The sequence below is a fragment of the Trachinotus anak genome, unplaced genomic scaffold, assembly GCF_046630095.1.
Source record: "Trachinotus anak isolate AG129_WGS33_773 ecotype Australia unplaced genomic scaffold, CSIRO_AGI_Tana_v1 ptg000013l, whole genome shotgun sequence".
Lineage (NCBI taxonomy): Eukaryota > Metazoa > Chordata > Actinopteri > Carangiformes > Carangidae > Trachinotus > Trachinotus anak.
The window spans coordinates 247,425-263,309 of record NW_027273864.1 but is presented as its reverse complement, the minus strand read 5'-3'; the positions used below and the strand labels follow the sequence as shown (position 1 = coordinate 263,309).

At 44.9% G+C, this 15,885-nt stretch overlaps 2 protein-coding genes across 5 annotated transcripts; one reads left to right on the top strand and one right to left on the bottom strand.

Moving 5' to 3' along the window:
• Positions 1–92: 92 nt before the first annotated feature.
• On the top strand, positions 93–9,820 carry zbtb40 (zinc finger and BTB domain containing 40). Of its 4 annotated transcripts, none has more exons than XM_071494973.1 (12): positions 93–197; positions 811–1,010; positions 2,413–2,894; positions 3,010–3,203; positions 3,674–3,887; positions 3,978–4,364; positions 4,952–5,158; positions 5,582–5,746; positions 5,875–6,089; positions 6,201–6,357; positions 8,258–8,496; positions 9,097–9,820. In XM_071494973.1, exons 2-12 carry the CDS (start codon positions 859–861, stop codon positions 9,310–9,312), a joined length of 2,628 nt encoding a protein of 875 aa, XP_071351074.1. In that variant the 5' UTR covers positions 93–197; positions 811–858; the 3' UTR covers positions 9,313–9,820. The 4 variants fall into 4 exon arrangements, with proteins under 4 accessions (XP_071351074.1, XP_071351072.1, XP_071351071.1 ...); XM_071494971.1 differs by having other exon boundaries at positions 112–197; positions 846–1,010; positions 9,097–9,463; XM_071494970.1 differs by lacking the exon at positions 93–197 and adding an exon at positions 396–533 and having other exon boundaries at positions 9,097–9,463.
• A 555-nt stretch (positions 9,821–10,375) lies between these two features.
• cyb561d1 (cytochrome b561 family, member D1) lies at positions 10,376–15,020 on the bottom strand. Its single transcript, XM_071494978.1, has 3 exons — positions 14,724–15,020; positions 14,273–14,310; positions 10,376–12,933 (listed from the first exon to the last, which is right to left on the bottom strand). The coding sequence occupies exons 1-3, from the start codon at positions 14,878–14,880 to the stop codon at positions 12,427–12,429; spliced, it is 702 nt and encodes a 233-aa protein (XP_071351079.1). The 5' UTR covers positions 14,881–15,020; the 3' UTR covers positions 10,376–12,426.
• Positions 15,021–15,885: the final 865 nt, after the last annotated feature.

The window sequence follows — 15,885 nt, the reverse complement described above, 5'->3', positions numbered from 1 at the left end:
ACAGATTAATATTTAATGTTATGACAGAGTGAAGAGCAAACTCTTTGAACAGTGGACTGTTCCTTCGCCGGAAACGGCCCCATTTAGTCGCCGTACCGTCCGACGCCATTTTCAAAATAGCTAAGCTTTATTGCGCACACTTGGTTTGTTCAGCAAAGAAGTTTAAATAAAGAGACGGATCGTTTGAATAACTCAAGGTAAAGACACCCACCGTCTGGAAGCTGCATGTCGGATGACTGTCAGGGGTTTATTCAAAATATAACTGCAGTTTCCCAATAAGCTTCCCTGACGTCATATTATTTATCTTCTCTAGATGACATTGGCATGTGTAGCTAAAGCTAGCGATGGATGTCCTGATAGTTGGTTAGCTTGTGTTTTATCTTATACTGACTGAAGACCCAGTGAACATCAGTGTCCTAAACCTGTACGTGAACCCGAGCAACAGTCGGCTGCTAATAAAACGTGGATCACAGACAGTAGCTAATAAAACACTAACTGACATGACCCATTTTCATCCTGAGTGACTGTTACAGGTACATAACTCAACGTCCACATTACATTAATACATTTCAAACTTCAAGCACTTGACTAGTTTCCTTCCTGTTCCCAAGATCTGCTGTAGAATACAGAGCATTAACCATAAACCAGTTGAACTTGCTGTTAAATACACTGTGAGCTCCTCTGTGCTAAGTCTGTGTTATTCTATCAGTTCATCCACATGATGATGTGGCTACTGTCAATACTGTACATGAATAAACTGTCAGTTTCTGAATTGATTTTAATTGATTTAATTATGGTCTTTCCATAAAGACACAGCTGAACATTCTGCCCCCCATCCCCTCCAGACCATCACACAAAATGATGGAGCTGCCCAACTACAGCAACCAGCTGATGCAGCAGCTGTGGGCCCTGAGGAAGGAGGGCCACTTCTGTGACTGTACCATCCTGGTGGGAGACAGTCCTCACCGGGCACACAAACTGGTGCTGGCTGCCTCCAGCATGCTCTTCAGGTAGTGTGAATGCGATTTATTGAAGTGAGATATATGATGGGCTGGAGCTCAGGTCTCATGTCAGTCAAGGTTAATCTAAGTGTGGTCTCAAGATATTGGAAGTGAGTCTCACATCGAGCTTGAAAGATCATTCTTTACCCTGGAAACAAAATAATCAGATCTTTACTCAAGGTCCACTCACTATTTTTTTCTGGAGCTTTTAACCACATATAAAGACTGAGATGCAGCTGAAAACTCCAGAAAAAAAAAAAAAAACAGTTAATTGAAGTTTCAAGTCACTTCACAAATACCTGAGGCCAAATGAAAGATTTCATGTCTTAATAAACAAGTGAGTATAGTCAATAGTCAATAATAGGTTGGTGACCAGACCCATCACAGTACTTCCTGTGGATTTGAACATTTCCCTTTATGTTGCATATGCATTAAGTTGTTTCTTTAAACTTTTCTAGCTTACTTTGGTACAAAGTCACACCAGTAAACTAATAAGAGTGTTTGCATTACACACTTTCAAATCATCTGTTAAAAAACGTAAAGATTAAACTTTGACAGTGAGTCCATGCATGGACGACTCTGAACAGAACAGACACTGAGGTGTATTGAAGTTAGCTTGTTAGCTTACAAGTGAGTAAATAAGATTTCCATTCCAAAGAGTGGATGTTCATCATCCTGCTCAGCTTTAAATAAATATGTTGCACAAGAATGAAAGTGGCATTGATGATCATCTCATCTAATATATATATCTCATCTCTATCTTATATAATAATAAATAATTTTCACAGAATATGACAATATTCCTCTGACATCCCATCAGTTGATGTTTTATATATTTTATATACAACTATTATAATGTAATCTTATTGGTTATTCAGCTCTTTGTACTTAAGCAGACGATATAAAGGTTTAAAGTAGCATCTCCATGCTGTTTGTAGTAGAAGTGTTTTTCACAGTATCACTGAAAAAAATTATTGTGTATAAAGTGTGTTCTGATGACTCTGTACACACACACGTTGTGTGCAGAGCAGAGTGGGGGTAAGATGAAAGTTAAAATTCCTTCAACTCTGATCTGCAATGTGCAGAACTTTGCGCTAAATACTGCGCTGACCAACCCTTGTTTTTCTATTGTAATGTGAATCTGTCAAAGCAAATATCAAGTTAGAGACAGACTGAAGTCTCATCAGTGCAAGACTCAGGTCTTCTCAAAACAAACCTCGTGTAGGACTGCAACTGATGATTGTTGTCATCACTATTTTATCTGCCAAATATCTTCTCAGTTAGTGAGACTCATTTAAAGTCTATTGTGTCATCTTTAAACTAAAGTTTTAAAACTAGTGGGATATTGTTTTTTTTTTTTGTTGTTACCTTTGAGCTTGAACAGAAATAAAACTGTCTTCGTCTGTGTCAGGTCTCTCCTGGACGGCTCCGACACCATTTCCATCGACACGGCCGTGGTGTCCTCGCAGGAGTTTGGCTGTCTGCTGGACATGGTGTACACCGGCAAGCTGCCTGTGGGCAAACACAACGTCAGTCGCATCGTCGCCGCCGCAGACAACTTGCAGATGTTTGACGTGGCTGTTGGCTTTAAAAATGTCCTCAAAAGCCTTGTGAAGCAGCAGCCCCCTGTCCCGGTCCCAGTCCCAGTCCCGGTCCCAGTCCCGGTCCCCGTCGTCTCGACACAGATGTCCGACCTCTGCATGAACCACAAGGTCCAGAGCGTGAACCCTGAAGGTTCAGCCTCATCCAACAAGGATGACTCTGCTTCAGACAAGACAGAGCTGAAGGCCGAGCTGAAGAAGGAAGACGGTGAGGGAGACGGTGAGGGAGACGGTGACGACGCAGAGGGACCAGCATGTAAAAGGGCCTGTGTCAAGCTCTCTGAGTCCTCAGGTCAGTGTCAGTAACAACCGCCCAAGAAACATCCCAACCACCTTCTTATCCTTCAGTATGACAGTCCTGACACTCCCTGACTGGACTCCATGTTCTCGTATCTGTGTATTCACAGGGCCTGAAGAGGCCAAATCCTCAGAAAGTGCAGTGGAAGAAAACAGCACCACAGCAGACAAGGTGTCCAGTGAGTCTGCCTCTGCTCATCTGGAACATTCCTCTCAGCTCGTGGAGCTGCTCACCAACATGTCCTCTGCCCTGGAGCTGCTGAGCCAGGCAGCACAGAGCAGCCTGGATGAGCAGGAGAGACAGGTAGCACACATCGCCCCAGGTCTTCTGCCAAACCTTAGAATATCTGCAACATGGTTTTCCAAGAAATAATTTTTTTCCCAAACATTTGGACTAGAAACTTTTCTAGTTTCTGGCAGGTTCTTTATTTACACCTCTAAACTTCTAATACATGTCCCTGCAGTTGCCTGCTCTCTGTGTTTCCGCTGTATTCCGCACATTTCCTTATCTCCACTCATGATCAGATCAACAGACTCTGATCATAAAGAGTCTGTCTCCACATAAAGATGACTTTATGTGGAGTCATCTTTATTAAGATGACTCCACGTAAAGTCATCTTAATAAAGAGGATCATTTGACTTTAGGTCCATTAATTGCTTTGAACAGTAACTACGTTTATTCAGTAAGTCCTCGTGGTCGTATCCCTCCACCGTTTCAGATCACATCCCTGTTTATCCAAATATTAACCCTTTGTGTGAACCTTTGTCTGCCAGGTTGTGTGTCAGTGCTGTGAGGAGGCAGATCCCAGCTCAGCGCTGGAGAACCTGATGAGCAGAGTGAAGGAGGGGCAGCTCAGTGAGGGAGCGCTCGTCAGGCTGCTCCGGAGCGTCCAGCAGGAATCTCCTTCCTCCTCCCCCCCATCTCTGGTGTCTCTGCTGGAAGAGGTGGAGAGGAGCACACAGGAGCCAAACAGAGTCCAGACTACAGGTCTGTGACTCTGTGGAAGTGGACATCTTCTCTTTGTGTCAACAACGTTGTTTAAAATCAGCTGTTTCACATGTTCTTTGTGTTTTACAGTTGTCCCAGATCAACAGAACAGCACCAGGAGCGAAGAAAAGGAGGAAGAACAGGGGGAGGAAGAAAACAGTAAGGAAGAGACTGAAGATGATGACAGAGACAAAGCTTCGACAGACTCCTCCTCGCCTCCCCACTCCTCCTCCCCCTCTAAGCCTTTCTCCTGTCGCTGGTGTAAGAAGGGTTTTGCCTACAAGTGTCGGATGCTGGCCCACGTGAAGCGCTGCTCCATGTCCCAGGAGTGTGAGCAGCAGTGTCCGCAGTGCCCCAAGAAGCTGGCCAACCAGCGGGCCCTGCAGCGGCATCGGGCCGAAGCTCACCGCAACACCACACGTGTGAAGAAGAAGGTGGCCTGTGACCTGTGTGGACGCACCTTCGCCCACCCATCAGGTGAGAGTCGGCCAGCAGAGCCTGGATCATGCACAGCGCGCTCTGCTTTCACACTGACTCCTAAAGCTGCAGGTCAGCTGCTGCTGTCGTGTTGAGACTTTGACGTAAGGCGTTGAGCTGTCCACAGGATGCTGCTGAAAACATTTTTCCATTTTCATTTTCTAATAGTAAAAGTTTGATTTATTTAGACTGTTACAGAGCTGCTTCTTCCCTGGCACTAAAAAATATAGATGTGATGACCTTGGTTTCTGTACAGACAGCATGTGTTCTCCTTGTTGATATCCTACACAAGATGAGCTGGGTGTCATTTCATTTTAACTTAACATCTCTTGTCCTAACTTAATGTTGAGACATGCCTGACCACCATCTCCGGAGCAGTTAGGCCCGTCTGGAGCTCTCCTGAGACTGACTTCCTGAGTTAGCAGTGTTGATAAATGCTCTCTACTTCTAGTCCTAAAAGTAGAACCAGAAACTGTGTCACTCTGGGGATTTTGTGTGACGTCCTGATAAAATCATCGTCCAAAACAAGTCTGAATCATTTTTCTTTTCTTTTGTTGTTATTTTTTCCTTTATTGCCTGCACCCCAGGAATGATTTACCACAAACGGACGGAGCACTTTGAGGAAAAGCCGTTTGCTTGTGAGGAATGTGGCGCCAAGTTCGGCGCCAACTCGTCTCTGAAGAATCACATGCGGCTACACACAGGAGAGAAACCATACCACTGCAAACACTGCGACATGAGCTTCAGTGTGGCTGCTGCACTCGCATACCACACCAAGAAGAAACACTCAGAGGGTGAGACACACACACACACACACACACACACACACACACACACACACACACACACACTTGTACTTCCATCTTTGTGAGGACTCTCATTGACATAATGCATTCCCTAGCCCCTTACCCTAACCTTAACCATCACACCTGAGTGCCTAACCCTAACCCTGACCCTGACCTTAACCTAAACCTAATTCTAACCATAACTCTAAAACCAAGTCTTAACCCTCAACATGTGATTTGAAGGTGTCTCAAAAAGTGAGGACCGGCCAAAATGTCCTCAATTTCCCAAAATGTCCTCACCTTGTTAGTAAAATACTTTTTTTGGTCCTTACTATGTAGCAAGTACAAGTACACACACACACGCACACACACAAACAAAGCTGAGTGGTAATCTCTGTGTGTTCAGACTCAGTTTGTCTTTGTTGTGTTCAGGGAAGATGTATGTGTGTCAGTACTGCAAGGCCGTCTTTGCCCAGTCCATTGAACTGACGCGTCACGTGCGAACACACACCGGTGATCGTCCGTATGTGTGTCGGGAGTGTGGGAAAGGCTACAGCCAGGCCAGCGGACTGACCGTCCACCTGCACACCTTCCACAGTAAGAACACTAACACACTAATGTGTAGAAGTGATGATGAAGTGAAATCATCCAGAGGGCAAACAGTATATTCTGATAATGAACATGATGTGATATGATGTCAAGTACTTTCTCCTGCCCTCTGTCAGACCTGTCGGAGCCCCATGACTGTCAGAAGTGCTGCCTCAGCTTCTCCTCACTGGACGAGCACCGGCAGCACATCCAGGAATTCCACCCGAAGGAGTTCCACAAGTGTCCCACCTGCAACAAAGTCTTCACCAGCACCAGCCTCCTGGACAAACACAAGGGCACGCACACTGGAGCCAAGCCCTTCAGCTGCGACCTCTGCAACAAGTCATACCAGGTAGGAGGAGTCAGTTCTGAGGATTCGTCTGGATGCTGAACTGGAGGATATTAGATGAGAAGTGTGATACTCTTGATATTCAATCTGTTTGTCTTCTCCCTGTTGCCGTAGCAACTGTCAGGCCTGTGGTACCATAACAGGACCAACCACCCTGATGTGTTTGCGAGCCACACCCGGCAGCTCAAGGCTTTGGTCCAGTGTGATGTTTGTTTCAAGTTCTTCCCCAGCGCTGCCAGCGTGGCCAAACATCAGGCTTCTGAGCACCAAGGTGAGGACAGCACTGGCCCGGACACCAGGGCTCACACTGGCTCACACTGGCACACACAGGCTCACACAGGCTCACACAGGCTCACACTGGCACACACAGGCTCACACTGGCACACACAGGCTCACACAGGTTCACACTGACAGTGGACGTTAATGTGTGGGACAGATGTGGCGCTCCACCGGAATGATATGATGTCAAGAGAAATCTTTGTGTCTCAGGAATCTGCTGTACATATACAAATATAAATACCAGTAACATGACTCTGTAATAATCAGTAGTCAGTGTGAAGAGAAAATGTTGTTTTCTTATCCTTCATTATGAACAACTAGTGGACAGCTCCTGGTGCTGAAATGGAAAACAGTTTCATCAAACATTACCATGTCATTAATTCAAATGAACATTTAATCCATCGCTGTTGTATAACCAGAGGAGATTAAAGAGAGACATTAGTGATTCAGAAATACTCATAATACTCCACTGCTATCTTCCACAGTGTGGAGAGAGACATGATTTTCTTCTGTTGACTTCTGTAGCTGTGTTTAACAGCAGATTTCATGAATCAGCTCAGCAGGTAAACGTCAGGTTATATTTCAGGGTCGGGCTGCTGTACAGGCCAGGACAATCCAGACATCAACCAAACTAGATTCTTCATTTCACAAAACTTCAAAGTTATTCAAAGAATTCAAATGTAATCCTTCCTGTGACTCTGGCTCCAACAAGCTGGCCTCTGCCTGACCCTCACAGCCAACCTTCCCATGCTGGACACAAACCGGGTCCAACAGGATGGTCTGACACTGTCAGTAGACACACAGTCTGAATCTGTGAAATAACAGTCCTAAGTTCACTTTGATTGTTGAAATCAGTCGAGTGTCTCTCAGCAGTCTTTACAGAAATTACAGACAACTCTACAGTTGGTTTCAGGTCATTTCACTGCAGCTACTTAAGTAGTGAGAGACTTAGTAGTGACCATCACAGTCAGCTCACAGCAGCTACTAGTGACAGGTAACAGCCGCTAAAGATTTGGATTTCCTTACAGTTCCACCTTCGACCTTACTGCAAATAAATAAACCACTGTGGTTACATGAATCATTATTACTAAAGGAGGCAGAGGAGGAACTGAGAGAGAACTGAGGGGGGGTGGGGTAGTCATCACTGACTGCTAAAGAAACTAGCACACATATCTGAGTAATATGTAAACAAGAGAAACACCAGCAACAGGAAATGAGACAATACACTTCCTGCAGCACAGCAATAAAAGCCCTGTGAAGAAATAAAGGGTTTCTGCCCACTGAAACGCTAGAGGGCTTTTAATTTGAAATGGTTAGTGTTGAGTTTGTATTAACACAATGCAGTAACTTTAACAAAAGCAACTGAAAACAAGGCTTCGGACTAAAATCCAGCTGTGATCAGTTCTACAGATCAAACAGAGCGAGTTGGACATAAAGACCTGTTAACTGCTGCAGGTGAGGTAGATAAAGGCCCCAGCCACTTTTTGAAGAAATACAAACTGTTGTGGATCCACTGATTATGTTTATTAGGTTTGCATAAGGACCAATGGGAAGAGACCAAAATTCGACCAACCAATGGTGTAACTCCATCACTCACTCAGTCAGGGACATTCTGGGATATAGCACCAGCCTGTGACTGCTCCAGCCACAAAACACTGATATTGATCCTCTCCCTGATCTCAGTGCTGATTTTAAATTCTGAAACATTTCTAGTGTCTGTTTCTGCAGAGTTTTAAAGGCAGATTGTACATCCTCAGGGTTTATTTTGAAGAAGTTGTATTCAGAGAGGAAGGCAGTGGATTCTGTTTGACAGCCTCCAGCTGCACAGCAAAGGCTTCCTGAGAGTTTGTACCTGATGTGTTGTCTCTACTGATCCTGTGTGTGTCCTCCAGGCTCGGCAGTGTCGGGGGTGCAGTGTCCATGCTGCTCGGCCGTGCTGGGCGGGGAGGACGAGTTGCAGGAACACATCAGCAGCCAGCACATCGGCCAGAGCAGCGAGGCGTCCAGCTGCCCCCTCTGCTCCCTGGTTTGCACCACCCACCTGGAGCTGCAGGAGCACCTGGTGTCCTGCCACATGGAGGCACAGGAGGAGCAGGAGGCCGGGGAGGAGCAGGCCTCCACCTCACACACGGTAAGTTCAGATGGGAAATTTAGTTTTCATACCTCAGCCCTCAGCTGTGAAGTGTGAACCGCTGGAACAGTTGTTAAACAGATGTTAAACAGTCACCTATAAGTGAATGAAACTGCTCGACCAGAGTGATACCACATTTCCACACAGTATCAAGATGTGATCTGGATCATGTGAACTGGATGACATCTGAGGATTTGCATTGACACGTGGTATTGATAAGTGTTCTCCCCACATTTTGATCAGATCACAATATGCCCATCATGTGGGCGGGGCTGGTGGACCTGTTTTCCAAACTTGGCCCATGTAGGGTCCATAATTCTCCCTCAGATAAGGGAACGGTTTGTCACTGCTGCTCATGTGATTAAAGTTTTAGAAAAGCTTTTGTCTCCAGAGTGAATCTGGTAAATGTCCTCGAGTTAACTCAACACTCAATCAAACAGGGCTGAAGCTTTAAAGCAGCTGGCCACAACCCAAACAGTGATGTCACAATAAGCGTGGCCAATGTGCAGACGCATTGAAAGTTTCAGCCAACAGAGTAGTGCAGTCTTACCTTTTAAAGTAAATGAAAGTATTTAATATGCAACTTCTCTATCCAATCAGGTGATTTCTGCAGATCCGACAGGTGATGAGGGGGCGGAGCCAGTCACCTCTGAGGAGCAGGTACGGGTGGCAGCTGCCCAGCAGGTTTTTGTGGCTCTGTCAGGTGGAAGAGAGGGTGGATCGTCAGCGGAAGTGGTGGAGGTCAACATGTATGAGCTGCTGAACAACTCCGTCACCTTCATCTGTGAAGACAAACCATCGGGCCCACCGTCTTAACCGTGACCTTTGACCCCTGGAGGAGCAGATTTATGGTTTTATTGTGTCCTCTGATCATTAACACAACAACAACACAGGCTGAACTGATAAAGGTCAGAGGCCAAGGACTCAGTGTTTGGTCCACTGAGACGCAGGCTGCCTCATGAAGGTCGTACCCAAAGAGCATGAAAGTCAGACACAAAGCGGGAAAACAAAGACGTCACCGCGGCGGCCTCATCTGTTTCTGCTCTACACTCCTCAGACTCCAAGAGACGGTTAAGGTCAGTCTCGTTCATCCTGATGAAGACCAGGAGACATGATGTGATGTTGGATTGTCTGTTTAAATGAATCCACCTGTGTGGATGGTGTGTGTGTGTGTGTGTGTGTGTGAGTGAGTGAGATTGATTCAGAATAAACTACAGTGATGTGTGTGTTCATGGTGATGAAGGGAGATGTGTGATGTGTTTTAATGGTGTGTGGAATCAGACACACCAGATTGTGATCCACATAAAACACTTGTAGAAATGTTCTCTGTTGGTTTTGGGTCTTTCTTGAATTATCAGCCTCCTCCTTTAAAATCACACTAACATGAAGTTAACACAGCTGAACTGCATTCTGGGATTTTCTCTGCTACTGTAGAAACTGGTATGACTGTTTCACCTACACTGGATTTCTTTGTGTGTGTGTGTGTGTGTGTGTGTGTGTGTGAGACGTACAGTTTTGTGCAGTGTGAAACAGTTACTGACATGTCACCGTATCCAGTTTCAGAGTGTTCCTCTGTTGTTCCAGGGGCATGAAAACAAATATATGAAAGCAGTTACAGTTTGGTGTTCAGCGTTTTCTCTTTGGTGATTACAAAAGGAAACAGATCACAAAGCACAGCTCACACACAACTTCTTAAAAGACAGAGGAGTCACACAGTGACAAAATACTGAAAGCTGATGAAGCAGAGGAGCTGCCTGTTCACATGCAGCAGCTTCAGAGAGTCTCAGACCCCTTCACTTTATTGTGTTGTAGATTTGATCTGAAGTGGATGAACTGTCCCTCAGTCTCCTCAGGCAGCCATAAGGACAGAGTGAAAACATGGTTTTTCACAAGTTTATTGAAAATCCAAAACTGAAATCTCTCATTTACACTCAACACTGACATTATCACCCAATCACATTGTTATGGCTAACATGTTAGCAAACAGCGGCCTCTTCATTATGACCCAGACACACAGCAACATTAGCATTTATGTGGAGTTGTGTTCATGTCCAGCTGGTGAACAACCCTTACAGAAAACAAGTTTAGTCCAGTGTGCTTAGTGCACTGCTTCAAACTAAAGATAAGAGAGTACACTTTCCGTCTACTGTTTATGTACTAGTCAGATATTATTTTACTAAATTTGAGTGTGTGTGTATATTTGCTTATGGTATACATCAAAGTATATTTTCATAAACTAAAAAGTGGGCTTGAAGTATATAACTAGTATCTATAAGTTAGTTATAGTTCGCAGTATAAAATAAAATAAAAATAAAATAAAACTTCAATGTAACCTAGTTGTGTACTCAAAGTCTACTACTCTTATACTTACAGTATATCTTTGTAAACTAAAAAGTGGGACAATTTGGTCCAAAGAAGTATTGAAATAGTACACTTACAAGTATACTACTAGTATATTGATATCAGTATACTTACTACATGAAGTATACTTGGGGAATCAACTTGAACTTAACAACTTAACTTAAGTTTGCTTAATAAAATGAACTAGAAGTCCACTTATTTTCTGTAAGGGAAGTCCAGTACTCAGGCTTCTCAACACTCTCACTTTGTCTGACTGCTGGTTGGTTGGAGCGGGGAGCGGACAACCAAACAGCTGACACATCATGAAACCAAAACAAGGAGCTAAGGGAGGATGGGTGGAGCTGCAGAGCTGGAGGTCGTCTGCTGCTGCCAGTGACAGCTTTCACATTAAATCTGTCATCATTCGATTCAGTGTTATATAAAAAATTATTGATTGATGCAGCCAAAACAGACACAACACAGAAATAACATCACTGAATAAATAAATAGAATTCACAGGCTGGTGCAGAACCATCCAGAGCAGCTGCTCCGTGTCCCCTCAGAAACCAGTCTACACTCAGACCTCTGCCTCTTCTGCATATGTAGTGCAAATATTCCTCTGTGAGGTCAGAGGTGCCTGCCAGCTCCTGCTGTGGGGCTGCCTCCAGGTGTTTGTCAGGATAACCGTCCTCTGTTGTGCCCTGGGCTTCACATGTGGCACAGCAGCCCTCATGTTGTGCATATTGTCGTTAAATTCCTCTGTTTCTTATTCCAGCAAGAGTCGGAACGTGAAGATGTGAAGTGTTCAGGAGTCCTGGAGGCATCAGGGGCAACACCTCTGATCATTTGTGGCACAATATCCACACACTCAAGTTAAGAACTTCTACGGCTAAACAATATGCAAAAAAAAAAATCATGTTGAGATGATCTTGGCAGATATTGCATTTGTCATATGAGTCATGATTTCAGTTGGAATTTCTGCATTTTCACTTTCACTGATAGTTTGTTCAAATGACGATGAAGTGATTTGTGTTGGGTCTCGTACCAAACAAACAGGTTCCCTTACGTCTGGAGAATATGATTTATAGGTCTCATAGTTGTGGTGCTGTACAACAACAATGTTGTGACACATTTCACCTTTATCAGAAAAACTGCAGCTCTGTGATTTGGATATTGCACTTGACCGTATTGCAATTTAAATTAATTATGAGGCCCTAAAAACTTTCTACTGTAAAAATACTTCTTTCATTTATTAATGAAAGTGTTCACTCAGCTGCTGTCAATATTCTGGTTTTTGCATCAGACACAACAAACTGCAGCTGCTACATTCATCTGATCTGAGATACATTATTTGATGCAGACAAACGAGAGAACAAACTGATCATTCGTCAGCACAAAACTATCGAAGTGTTTGGGGTCTGATCTCAGCTCCAGTAACTGACGAAGACGCTGAAGAAAAACTTCCTCTCAGAAACCTGTGGTTTCACACACACACTCTTGCTTCAGCTCAGGACTCTCACTTCCACCACAGTGTAAATCCTACATGGCAACTGGATGAATGAAGTGAATCTGTCTCTTCCTCTGTGCCTCCTAGCTGGCGAGTTTCTTGCGGGGCAGGTAGGCATTAGTGATCTGGTTCATCACCACCAGGGCAGGGATGAAGGGCAGCAGGAGGAAGGTCCACCAGGCCACCCCTTTCACCGAGGCCTGGAACCAGTCTGAGAACATGGCCAACACCACGGTGGCTGTGGCCAGCAGGTAGACCACCAGGCCGCAGGTGGCGTGGTACAGCTTCAGTTTGGGCAGGGAGGAGGAGAGGCGCAGCAGCTTAGGGAAGATCATGCAGATCCCACAAGCTGCTTGGAGGACAGTGGTGGCCAGGGTGCAGACGCCCAGCAGACTGTGCCAGGTGACCAGGTGGGGGCGCTCTGACACGTTCTTGCTGGCCACCATGAAGCCCAGCCCGGTGGCCGCAGCTATCAGGACCAGAGCCTGGCAGAACCAGTGCAGACGGACTTTACCTTTGCGGGACTTGAAGCAGAAGGGAGCCCCCTCGGCCGAGAAGAGGAGAATGCCCTCAGTCATACACAGACAATACTGCAGGAGGAGAGACAAGACAGAGGCAAGACACTGTTCAGAGGAGTGTTCCCATGTCAGGGAATAAAGACATCACCTCTTTGTGGTCACCTCAGCTCGTAGTATGAGTTATATTAATGGAGAGTTTATTCCAGTTTATTACAACTCAGGTTTGCTTTTGTAGTTTTCATCTTTTCTGCTGGTGATGATGAACCTGTACTCAATCAAATAATTAACAGGGACTGAATTTAACTGTTTACTCAAACTCTCTGCACCACTTCATGTGGAGGTCAAACTGTCAGTAACATCCCTCACTGTGCAGGACACCACAACTGTGACACCAGCATTGGCTCAAAGTTGAACCAATAAGCTTCAGACAGTCAGTCAGTGAAACTTTAACCGCTCACCTGTTTTCTTTGTCTCACCTGAAGGTTTGTTTTCAGCTGGTCTGAGTTGTTCATATGTTTTGTGCTGTCGTATTGTATGTATATATGTGTGTGTGTGTATATATATATATGTATGTATATGTATATGTATATATGTATATGTATATTGTTGTGTTTGTTGCAATGATGTTGCTGCACCCTGAGAGCTCAGTAATCAAACTTCAACACAAGAATTAAACTGAAATAACACGAGATTTGATCAATCTGAATTGTTCTTTCATTTTAACCTAGCATGACGATGAAAGTTATATTTTACATTTTTCTTTTGGGAAACATGTTCCATCATCACCACGAACACACACTCCAGGTTAGTTTGTAACAACATATCTGAGGAGGGAGTGATGCAACACACTCCCTCCTCCCTGCCCCTCCCATCTATTATTCACAGTGGAAAGAAGCTGGAGACCCAAAGACCAGAGGGTGTGAAGCTAAAGGTATGTTCAGAGCAAACAGCAGGTTCATATTCTACTGATGAATCATTTACCTACTCTATTCCTTTAATTAGCTTAGTAGTCTACGTTTATGTCTGAACTAAGGACCAGATGTCACATGATCACTGATCTAAATCTGATTAGCTTTAAAAACATCATCACTGAACACCTGCCTGTAGCTGTGTGTTAGTATCCTCCGCTCTGTCTCTTTGTAATAACTGAGTCTCTATCACGATTCTCTGAAGATCAAGAAAAAGTTGAACTGATGATAAAGAAATAAAGATTTATTTTTTATATATTTTTGCAAATTACCTCAAAAACTACATCTGATGAAAGGACAAATGTTCCTTCAGTGTGTGATGATGTATTTGCTGCACCTTGTTTTTTTATTTTACATAATGCTGTATCTGACATTATACAGCACTGCAGGTAAACAGCAAACTGACTGGTGAGAGAGTGAAGTCATGTGATCTGTAAACTTACTGCAACAGACATACACACTGGGTGCCAAGAAAACAGACCTGGAACAAAGAGAAACACCAGTTAACACCTTACACTCCCAAACTATCCAACACTATTCAAAACATTTCAGAACTATCCAGAGCTAAGTTTACTATTGTCAAAACTGTGCAGTGCTCACAAAACTAATTGTTCTTCCATATTTGAGTAGCAGATCCTCAGTGGGCTCTATCCTTTATTTCTATCCAGCTTCTATAACCCTTTTCTCTAAAACCATTATTACAAACTCTAATTCTGTGTAAAGAGGCTCCTGGTCTTTGCCATTAATTATAACAAATAGTACTTTAATTGGGATTAATAACCCGTGAAGCAGATCAGTGACTATGAAGACACACATAAAGCATAAACTGCTGGAGCTATGTCAGGTGTATGTGCTGATAAAATCACTGGTCCCGACATCCACAGATTCACTCACTGGTTCCAGGTCTGGACAGCAGGGAGATGATGAGGGTCAGGCCCAGGCCGGTGACATGAGCCGCGATCACCGCCGCCCTGCGCAGCCACACATACAGCCAGAAGTCCCGCATCCCCAGCCCCTCTCCCACCGGGCTGTACTCCACATCAGACCGCATGCTGGCGACCCGCCTGTCCGGCTACCTGCTGGCTCCAGCGTGGGTCAGAGGCGCGCTGAGACGGAGAGACGCGGCGCATGTGCAACCGAGACACCGCCTGAGCTGCACCATCGTGTAATCACGGGGCGGAAAAACCCGAAGCACAGGAGCGACCGGAGATCTGCGCCGACTGACACGGCTCTGAGGTCCACGGAGGAGGGCACCGAGAGCAGCCACGACCCGAGTCAGCTGCACACAGTGACAACACACTGGACTTCCGGTGTGTCTTCCTGGTCAGGTGTTTTAATATCGTAAATTATATGTAATTCAATTTGTAAAGGGTTTAACCTTACACTAAGATGAAAATAAATTAGTTATTGGTTGTAAAACCGATTCACTCTCAGACCAAGTCTAGTTTTCGCGGATTTGGCGAAACAAATGAAACGGACGATGTAATCCCTCCGAGCTAAATCCGGTCCAGCCACGGATGAAAACACTGGGTGGGCCAAGGAACCAGAAGCAGAAACGTCCCCGACAGGAGGGGGAACTGTGTAACACACGACCGCACAGATTTACTGCGGGCCGGACGGTTATCCATGTAGCTCCAGAGCCAGAGAGCCCGCCGTCTGACTGCGGTCACCCAAACAACGCAGCAGCTGTGAGTTCCCGCTGCGAGGACAACCCTGGGCTCCACCCATGGATGTATGATAAGACTTCTTATCATCCATGGCTCCACCTGTCTCTGCGAACGATGCGTTGTTTGGTTCCACTTCCGGATTTGGTTCTTTGTCATCGCCGAAGAGTATGAGAGAAGTTAGATGGTTCACTTCTACTTCCTGCCCTCGCTTCGGCACAGCGGCAGGGAACTGCCGGTTGCCCCCCAGCACCAACAATAATCACACAAACATGAGATTTACTTTATTGTTGGGAAATACTGGCGCGTAGCTCCATCTCAGAAACACGCTGTACATTGAATCTATGGAGGAAAATCCAAAATAAGGTAAAATCACACTGATAACTCCCAAA

Coding starts and splice junctions, on each gene's coding strand:
- zbtb40 (XM_071494973.1), top strand. CDS start 859: ATGATGGAGCTGCCCAACTACAGCAACCAGCTGATGCAGCAGCTGTGG. Junction 3,204..3,673: donor TGGATGAGCAGGAGAGACAG/GTAGCACACATC, acceptor TTTGTCTGCCAG/GTTGTGTGTCAGTGCTGTGA. Junction 5,159..5,581: donor CAAGAAGAAACACTCAGAGG/GTGAGACACACA, acceptor TGTTGTGTTCAG/GGAAGATGTATGTGTGTCAG.
- cyb561d1 (XM_071494978.1), bottom strand. CDS start 14,880: ATGCGGTCTGATGTGGAGTACAGCCCGGTGGGAGAGGGGCTGGGGATG. Junction 14,311..14,723: donor GCTGTCCAGACCTGGAACCA/GTGAGTGAATCT, acceptor TCTTTGTTCCAG/GTCTGTTTTCTTGGCACCCA. Junction 12,934..14,272: donor CAGTGTGTATGTCTGTTGCA/GTAAGTTTACAG, acceptor CTCCTCCTGCAG/TATTGTCTGTGTATGACTGA.